Consider the following 10,172-nt stretch of genomic DNA (forward strand, 5'->3'; position numbering starts at 1 on the left):
GAGGCCCACGGGGGTCCCCGCCAGCGAGCCTCGCTGCGACCTGCTCACCCACGCAGCGAGCCCTGGAGGCCGTCCACGATCTCCTGAGCGGCGAGGCCCTTGAAGAAAAGTGGATTCGGGGTCGTTTACAACACGCTGGGGGCCGCGGTCTGATTCAGCGCGCCGGGTACGCGGGGACCCCGGGTGCCAGCACTTTGAAGGTGGCTTCGGCCAGGCCCCCGCTCCGGACCGCCGCCCTCGGTCCACGACCTCTGCCCATGGCGGTTTTAGGGAAGACAACCTCGATTCCTGCTCTCGCAGTAAACATTTCCAGAGGCCAAACCCGCTCACGGCTTCCGTCCGTGACCCCAGCGGGTTCCAAGCAGGAAACTTGGCCCGAACCATCCTTGTCACACCGGGCAATTCTCAGGTCAGCAAACTAGACGTGTCTGTGCACTCGCCTGGGACGGGGCGTCAGGGTCCACGTAGCCACGGAGGGGGGTCGCTCTTCCGCCGGGTGAAGGGTCCGCTTCCCTGATGAGGCGATGGGATGCGGGAGACGGGGGTGCCCAGCGGAGCGGAGTCCCGGGAGCTAAAGGGGGGCCGCCAGGGGCCCGGCAGCCCGGCCCGGCAGGTGCGCCGGGAGGGAAGGCGGGACCGCACGAGGCCAGAAAGCAGAGCGGATCACGAAGGGCCTACAGACCAGGCACGAGAGGATTCCATTCTGAGCAACGTGGAAACAAGAGCTTCCTGTGGCTTCTGTACTGAAGTCCATTAAGATAACTTGGAGTAGCTAAAACAGCGGGAGTTTATCCCGTCACGGCCTGCAGGCTGGAAGTCCGAAACTCAGGTGTGGGCAGGGCCCCGCTCCTCCGAAGGCTGTAGTGGAAAATCCGTCCTGCCTCTTTGGCTCCTGGTGTCGCCTGCAGCCTGGGGTTGTCCCCGGGCTGGTGGGCGCATCCCACAGATCTCTGCCTGCGACGTCACATGGCCGTCTTCCCTGAGCCTGTCGTCACGTGACATTCTCCCCTCTGTGACTGTCTGTCTTTGTGTCTTTCCTCCTCTTCTGACAAGCACACCAGGCACACTGAGTCAGGGCCCACCCCCCCCCCCCAAGCATGACCTCATCCTGACTAATCACATCTGCAATGACCCTGTTTCAAGGAAGCTCATGAATTTGGGGGGACACTGTTCACCCCAGGACAGACCCCACGAGATAGAAGTGACGAGATATGACTTCATTTTGAAAGGCCCACTCTGGCTGCCGGTAAAGAAGACACAGTAAATGCAGAGGTGAGACAAAAAATCCCAAAGCCGTTGACTTAGGAAGCTGTTGAATCGCTCGAGCAAGAAGGAAGAGTGGCTGGGACCAAGGCGGTCATGGTGGCAGTGAGTGGAAAGAGGGTGAGGTGGTCAGACTGGGGACGTGCTTTAAAGCAGAGCCTACATAATGTATGGAAGCAGAGAAGGAGGGCCATGGAAGACTCTGGAAGCTTGGCTTACCAAATAACTGGAAGAATCAAGTGGCCGCTAACTTGAATTGGGAGCCTCACAGAAGGGCAGATCAAGAGTCTGTGAGGTATGACCCTCTCAGACAACCATGGGCTCTGGTGAGCAGCGGTGAGGTGTCTGCGCCTGGCATCTGGGGGTGTCCCAGGGAAGGAGAGAAACTGGGACATCGGCATCAGAGAGAGGACATTAAAGTCATGGCACAGGAGACCAACCGAGTGAGCAGCCCTGGAGGAGAGCAGAGCCGTGGGGTCTGAATCCCTGCACCTTCTGGCTTTAGAAGTCAGGGCGAGGAGGAGAAGCCAGGAAGAGAGTGACCAGCGGGACAAATGAGCCCCTCCGAGAGACTGACACGGCAGAGCCTGATTAGTGACAGTGTCCCAAAGATGGTCACCTCTGGTGTCAGCTACTAAGGTGTGTTGGTCAGATATGATGGAGGACAGACCATTGATTTGGCAACGTGACATCACTGGGCTCTCTGGCCAGAGCAGCTCCATGGAGTCCTGGGGATGAAGACTTGAACCAAGTGGTTGAAAGAGAGTAGAGAAGTGGAGGCAGGAAGGATTTCCAGCCCCTCCCGGAGGGTTTCTTGGGAAACACGGCAGTGGCTAGAGCCTGATGGGGGGAAGGGTGGTGAGGTCGAGGATCATTACATGACCTAAATGCTGGGGGGTTGGGAAGGACAGGGCATTAAGATTATTCTAGTTCAAATCCCTTATGTGGCAATGATGAGAAAAGCAAGAATAATCAGCAACATCAATGCCTCTAATGCCTCGTCCTGGATCGTAGAGCTGCTTAGTTGAAGAAATGGGACAGAACTTGATTTCTTAACTCCTGGTTGTTTTTCAGCTAAAGGGTTAACTGTTGAGCTCTAAATGACATTTGCCAACCGAGATATATGTACTGAATTTTTTTGGAACTTTTTATTGACTTGTCAAATAAAGACAATGTAAAATAAAGGAAATGCACAATTATACAAGTACAGCTTGATAAAATTCTGTGAACAAAAAACACCCATGTGGCCAACACCCAGACCAGGAAACAGACACCTGCAACATTCCATCACTTCCTCCAAGGGCAACAATTCTCACCCCAAAGAGTCTTTTCTTGTGCTGAATTATATGCATTTCTCTCTTGATTAAGTTTTTGTTATAAAAGTATCATGTTTGTAAATGTCCTTCAAGAAGTACCGAGTGATCCAAAAAACAAACACCCCAGTGAAGAAATGGGCAGAAGACATGAACAGACACTTCTCCAAAGAGGACATCCAGATGGCCAACAGACACATACATGAAACGATGCTCAGCATCCCTCCTCATCAGGGAAATACAAATCAAAACCACACTGAGATACCACCTCACGCCAGTCAGAGTGGCTAAAATGAGCAAATCAGAGAACCCTAGATGCTGGCGAGGATGTGGAGAAACGGGCACCCTCCTACACTGTTGGTGGGAATGTAAACTGGTGCAGCACCTCTGGAAAACAGTGTGGAGGTTCCTCAAAAAAATAACAATAGAACTCCCCTAAGACCCAGCAATAGCACTGCTAGGAATTTACCCAAAGGATACAGGAGTGCTGATGCATAGGAGCACATGTACCCCAATGTTCATAGCAGCACTCGCAACAATAGCCAAACCATGGAGAGAGCCTAAGTGTCCATCAGCTGACGAATGGATCAAGAAGATGTGGTTTATCTATACGATGGAATACTACATGGCAATGAGAAAGAATGAAATCTGGCCACCTGTAGCAACATGGATGGACCTTGAGGGTGTTATGCTGAGCGAAATAAGTCAGGCAGAGAAGGACAGATACCATCTGTTTGCACGTATAGGAGGATTAGGAGGAACTTAACGGAGGACCATGGGGAAGAAGAAGGGGCAAAACAGTGGGGGAGAGGGAGGGAGGCAAACCATGAGAGACTCTTGAATAGTGAGAACAAACTGAGGGCAGATGGGGTGGAGGAGGAGGGGAAGGGGGGTGATGGGCATGGAGGAGACCACCTGTGGAGATGAGCACTGGGTGTTATATGGAAACCAACTTGACAATAAACTATTAAAAAGTAAAAATAAAAAAATAAGTACAATAAATAAAAATAAATAAAAAATTTAAAAAAAGAAGTACCAAGTGATTATGGAGATCAGTAAAAGCCCACTCTCCATCCTTCCCATGAACCGGGTGCTGTACTAGGTAGTTTTCAGTGAATGTTAACTGGCAAATGTCAAGGGCTTGGTTGTTGGTTGGGAAGAGCCTTAGAAGGCAGGAAAGATTTCCAGGTTGCCGTAGATCATGCTGCTTTTCACATCTCTCTCCCTCGGGCTTGGTAGATGGTAGAGAAGAGTCCCCTTCCATCAGCCCCCAGGGGCGTGAGTTTTGACCCTCACTTGGAGGAAGTAGGATTGAGGTATAAAAAAAAAGTGAAAACTCTGCTTATTGGTTCAATGTTTCCTTGGACTCCACCAAACTTCTAGATTGAGACATCATAATGAACCCAACTTCCTCTGGATCCTGTCAGGAGGTAAGTGTGTCATGGCGTGAGGATCGTTCACCCTTGAAGGTGAGGTGAGACTGTCGTGAACAGCGCACACTGGGGAAGCCCCAGAGCTGTGACCAGCAAGCCCCAAGGGCATCGGCTCCAGCACGGGGCAGAGGTGCTGGTGGTCCCTGAGCAATGGAGTTGGGGCCCATGAGTCTTCCTGTCACCTCTCTGACCACAAGACCCAAAGTCCATGTGGTCATCTCCTGGGAGGCACCCAGCCTTCCTTAAGCCTTTCCGTGTCTGTGGGGGACAGGATCCCATTTGGAACACAAGCCAAGGGAGAACTGAGCCCAGTGAGAAGTTCGGAGAAACTCCTTGGGGGAAGAACATCGGAAAGAGGCAGTTTGGGGGGGATGGGCTCGCTCACGGGGCTCGTTTTGGACGATGCCAACATGTTTCATCCGGTAAGTGTGTGCCCACCTCCTTCACTGTTTATGTGCCCTGAGGGTCTCCTCTGACCCCACGTGTGCCACCTTCCCCGAGAGCAGCCAGGCTTGGAAATGCACGCAAACATCTCGAATCGAAGGGGGAAATTGTAAACTATTGAATTGTGGAATTCGTAGAGGATTTCAGCACAGATGTCCTTCCTTGTGTCTGGATGGCCAACCCTGTCTCTGTCCATGACTCGAATCATCTCCAAACCCACCTTCATCTGGCGCTCGGGAAGACAGTCGGGGCAAGGACTCAATCACTCCTGGTTTCTATACTACCTACCAGCACGTACGGCTGGAGGGTGACGATAAATAATTCACAACGAAGGAACATGTCAAACCAAAGAAGAAAAATGCCTTCTGGGCTACATACAATGAATTGCTTTTGTTCCTGTTTTGCTAATTACGAAATCCTCAGGGTTTCCCTTCGCCTGACACAGCTTAGCCAGAGCTCATTGGATTGTGCAGCTTCTTACATTATGTGAAGCAATTTATTGGTCCTGAAAGGGTGTAACAGTGTCTGTAATTAAATAGTCAGCGTCAAACCATTAAACATTAATCAACAGAGTAATCAGATGCTGGAGCCTAAGTGAGCTGAGTGCAAAGGTCCTATGGGGAGGAGCCTCGAGTAGAGATGCCCGGGTGGGTTCTGTTCGGGTATGTCCAGAGTCCACAGGTGTGGTGCGCGGGGCCTGGGGGACAGAAGGAGGGTGTGGAAGCAGCGCACAGCCTCCTGGGAAGGATGGGGCCGACTAGGGTCTCAGGTGTAAACTTGGCTTAAAGAAACAATAAAGATTCAGGGGCCCCGGGCGACCCAGTCGGTTAAGCCTCTGACTTTGGCTCAGGTCATGATTTCGGTTCGTGGGTTCGAGCCCCGCGTCGGGCTCTGTGCTGACAGCTTGGAGCCTGGAGCCTGTTTCAGATTCTGTGTCTCCCTCCCTCTTTCTCTGCCCCCTACCCCGCTCACGCTCTGTGTCTCTTTCTCTCTCAAAATGAATAAACCTTAAAATATGTATATATTTTAAAAAAAGAAACAATTACAATTTATTTTTGAAACCCAACTGTTCTTATGTAGAAATGATCTGGTTTGAGATCTCACCAGGGTGAAGCACAAGAAGGTCCCAGGAAGCCCTCCCCCTCCGAGGCGCCCTCCTGACTCTTCACAGCCGCCACTCAGCCGCCGAGCCCCTCTGGGTCCTCCCGTGTGCGGCTGACGGGGCTGCGGGGCCCAGGGCTGAGTGTGGTCCCCACAGAAAGAAGACAGTCCTCCACAGGAGGATGGGGACGTGCCGAGGAGCGCCCTCAGGCGCTGCGTGACAGGTGCAAGCTCGCATCACTGAGGGACCAGCTCGGACGCTTCCTGTCCTGCCCCGCCGACAGCTCTGCGGCTGCCGAAGGCTGACCACGCACCCCCTTAGAAGCAGGGCTGGGCTCAGGGACGAGCATATGGCAGTCACGCCCGGAGCCAGGGGGGCCCTGGCGCGTGCCTCGGTCCCGGGACGCACCCCTCCCCGAGAGCTCGGGGGGCCGGGACCTCCGGGAACGGCCCGTGTGGCTCTGAGCGGCGGGGCCACCGTGCTCCAGGCCTGGTTGATTTAGGAGGGGGCGCTCTCGGCTTCACCTGGGTCGTATCGCTTCCACACGCCTGCGTGTGCGAGGCCGGAGCCCACCCGGGCACAAGCGGGCAGCGGGGAGCTCAACGGCACCCGGTAGTGAGTGGGGGCGCCCCCACCGGAGCCCACGCAGCTGCCTGCGATCTCCGGGAACTGAGGGATGGACGCTAGGCTTCTCGGCAGAGCACGGGACCTCCTGGCATGCAGGCTGGAATGCAGACGGAACGGTTTTCCCCAAGGTAGGGGTGGAGGGCGTGGGCCCCCGAGGGGGCGAGACAGGGAGGGCAGGCGCGGAGAGAAGGCGGGGCTCTGGGCCACCAAGTCAGGATGCCTCGAGGCCACAGCGAGGGCTTGTGTCGGCCACCAGGCTCCTGACCCTGCCGCGTGGGGCTGGGAAGTCGGGGCAGGGGGTGGGCTGAAGACTCATATGAAGGCCTCGAATGCCATGCTAAGATGTAGACACGATCTCTAGAAAGCTTTCCAGTAGGCAAAAATCCCACTGCCTTCCCATTCGCAGTTAGCAAAGTGGCAAAGGCAGCTCTCCAGTCCCGGGAGATCGTATATTTTCACGTCGAGCTTCGGGAGGCTGGGCGTCAGGCGGGGTCCAGGGTGACAGCCTCGCCTTCGGGGGACTGAAGGCTTCAGCGATAAAACAGAACCCGTAATTAATACAAACAGCTGTGCCTGGGCACTGATTTAGATGAACTAAAAATTGTTCTGAGTGTAAGTTAATAACAATTTATTAAAAAAAAAAAAAAAGTTGAGGGGGATGGTCCTCCAAATGGCTTTGCCCACTTAGAATCACAGCCCATCTACAGCCGCTGTTGGCTCCTAGCTGATGAACGTGGAAGGAAAGCTTTGCCTGTTGGGACAACTCACCTGTAAATCTGAAAACTGCCACGCTAAGCCGTGTGTGTGACACTTTTGTCCACCACGTGGTGGGCGGTGTGTTTTCGTTGTTTGGGTCCCAGCTGGAGGCAAGGCTGTGGGCAGCAAAACAGTTGATGAAACCCTGTTTTCACCCGGGACACGTGGGCACACGGCGGCACACAGTAAATCTCCAGTAATTCCAAATGGAGGCAGAGCAGAGGCTTTGAAATTAACTGTTGAGGTTCTGGAGGTTGTGGCCTTTATCTAGAAATGCGTGTGGTTTTCTTTCTTTCATCTCCTGCACACGATGATGTAGACAGAAACTGGTTCTCTGCATTGGTAGGCTCTATGTTTGCTTTTGTGGTGTCTGATTTCAGGGTCATCCAGGAAGGGTCACCCTCCCTGACTCCCCAAATATTTCCCCTCTCTGTTCAAAGACATCAGGAATTCATGGCATTCAATTGCGTGGTTTCGTACTTCAGCCGGATCCCAGTTCAAAGGGAAGGTAGCCGGGGGTGGTTTGTCCCTCCCGCAGTGAAAGAGCTCTAAACGCAGTGTGGACTCTGGATTCTTTTTGGAGGCCCCATTTTGGTAGGAAGAAAGTGACAATTAGCAGTCTGAGGGGCTACGGAGACTGGAAGCTGCCCCCCACCCCCACACAAAGAAATGCAGGCTCTGGAATGAGTCTTCCCGGAGAAGCAGGGATCCCACAGCCCATTCTGAGAGTTTGTTGTTCCCACAGTGATGGGAGCGTTGTGTTTGGCTGACTTCCCTCCCAGGGGACCCCGCGTGTCCAGGAAGATCATCAAGGTATGGGAAAAAGAAGCCCTTTCCCTCCCTAAGCCGGCAGGGAGCGTGGCCAGGGCTGAACCAGACTCTGAGAGATCACAAACGCCCGTAATTATAATAATGACCTGATCGTACGTGTGATTTTAGCGTCTGAAGTTCAGGTTGCTTCTGCTTCTCAGACGCTGCCTCTGCTCTGATTACATCGGCCAAGTTACCGCCAAGGAGGACGCGAGAACTTGGCACGCCCGGCAACGTGTCTTTGGTTGCAGGTTACCAGGTGAGCGCAGCCTTGGCTCATTCCGGCTCCGGACACGGTGGGTAAGTGGTGGTTCCGCCGCCGTGCGTGCTGATGCTTTCCATGCGCGCGCGGGCTCGCTCCGCCCCTGCCAGCGTTCGGCAATGTCCACGGTAACGGACTCTCACTCCCTTGATTGCGATGCAAGCACCATGGCCTTCACCCTCCGGGCTGGGTGCCCCCTCCCTTCCGTAGTGACTTGCAGAGTAGCTCTGTGTGCTCTAGTTTCCTTCCGGAAGTTTTTATGTGGAGGCTGGCCTAATTCTTGGAATGCCAGAGAGGGCTCTATCCACCAAGCCTTAATCGCCTGCAGCTCTGTAGGTCTGTGGCCGCGCACCTGTCAGGGACATGCCCACCTCACAGAGCCCTCCCACCGGCCACACCAGAAAAGCGTAGCCTCCCAGCCGAGGGCCTTCGGAAATGCAGGTGGGAGATCACCACTCTATCAACATGACAGTGACATTGTGGAGTTTGTGTGCCCAGGGAGGCTCAGAGCCATCGTTCCCAATAAAGTGTTTTCAAGCTCAGAGAGAAAGTTCAGCGGCTTCTCAGAATAAAGCCTGGGGACCCTGAGAGCTCTTCTCCTTGGCCATTGCTCAGTTCAGAACTGCCACAAGTGTCTCAGCTCCTGCCCGGCTGAATGCCAAAAACCCTGAAAAATTTAGTTTCTTATTATATTTTCATGTGACAATATATGTGTACTTGCATATGGTATTTTTATCACATCACCCATTACTTTGCTTGCCTCTTAAACCTCAGTACAGGGAGTCCAATGTAATTTCATCATTATTTATTATAAGCATCAATTAATATAAAGTGGTATCTTCAGGAAGTAGCCAGGGCCCTCTGCCTGTGCAGGCTGCTATAATCTTTCATTAATTTCATTATAATTGCAATCATTTCAGTTCCCACGAGGACTACTTCTGTGTCACAGTTCCGAAGGCAAGCGCCCAAATAAACACATAATTACTGACTTAAGCACTTGTAGTAAAGGTAGGAAGGTCTAGTGTTTATCTGGGAAAATGTCAGGTATGGTGATGTCTCTTTTAATTGCGAGTAGAATTTTCCACTCAATTTTGGGCCCAAGACTGAGAAGCTGAAGTTAGCCACAAATCTCTTGGATCCTGACCCAGATAAAAGGGAGGTTATAAAAAGGGAGAGGAAGTTTGAGGCAGAAATGAGCAATGGAGCAGGAATCGCGTGCCCATCGGCGCTCAGCGTTGCTTGTCGGTGGCTGGCCTGCAGCGAAAATGCACGGCATCTGCATTCCCGTTTAGGGAAAAAATGTAACCCCTGTGCTCTCCGCTGCCCCACCCCCCACTGACCCGCCGCTTCATTCATTTATTCCACAAACGTACAGGGCACCCAATGCAGGAATCGGGATTAAAAAGACAGCCCTGACCTCAGAGACTCCTGTTCCGCGGGGTGAGGCGGGCGAACGGCCGTTTCCACAGCCGCGCCGGCCCGCAGCGCCCGCAAAGTGCGGGGAGCGGGGCCCGGGGTGGCGGCAGCCACGGGGCGCACACACGCAGACCCCACGCAGCCTGGCCCGGGCCGGGCCGCCGGCTGCCCCAGCAGGTTCGCTCGCGCAGTGTGCACAACGCAGGTGCGGTCACGCGGCTCCCAGCGGGCTCGGGCGTGGTCCTGGCGCGGCGCGCAGTGTAGCCAGCCCTGTGTTCACCGCCGGGACAGCAACGGCCGCACGCGGGCTGTGGGCAAGTAACCCGCGTCGTTCCCTTACCGTCGGGGAGGCAGGCGATGCCGCCTCCTGGTAGTAAACGGTCTGACGCCGTCTGTATGCGAGGCCCCCTCCAGGGCCCCCCCCCCCCCCGCGCTCCTGGCGCCTCCGCCATCTCGGGCGTGGTCCTGGGCTGTTCTCGTCTCCGCTGCAGGGTCTCTCCGCCTCCTTCCAGAACCACCCAGGCCCTGACCCCTCTGGACCATCCGTTCCTCCTCTTAAAGAGGTCACAGAATATTTGATCACTCAAAAATCTCTGAAGGCACAGTGATGCCAGGGACCCACCACCCAGTTCACACAGGTCACCCCGTGGAAGGGGCGCCTCTAACCCTATGTGGGGCTTTGGTGCTCCCCCCACACCTCCCCGCTCACCTCCCCCCTCTGCTCCCCCCTCTGCTCCCCCCTCACC

At 54.2% G+C, this 10,172-nt stretch overlaps 1 protein-coding gene across 1 annotated transcript in view; it reads left to right on the forward strand.

The window, feature by feature from the left end:
• Nucleotides 1-529: 529 nt before the first annotated feature.
• Nucleotides 530-10,172, forward strand: part of TTLL2 (tubulin tyrosine ligase like 2) — a 15,309-nt gene continuing 5,666 nt past the window's right edge. The window contains 1 exon segment of the mRNA XM_039257137.1: nucleotides 530-613. Coding sequence (XP_039113068.1) covers nucleotides 530-613 — 84 coding nt within the window.

This window comes from Hyaena hyaena, unplaced genomic scaffold (assembly GCF_003009895.1).
Source record: "Hyaena hyaena isolate Hyena2069 unplaced genomic scaffold, ASM300989v1 scaffold_603, whole genome shotgun sequence".
In the NCBI taxonomy this organism is placed as follows: domain Eukaryota; kingdom Metazoa; phylum Chordata; class Mammalia; order Carnivora; family Hyaenidae; genus Hyaena; species Hyaena hyaena.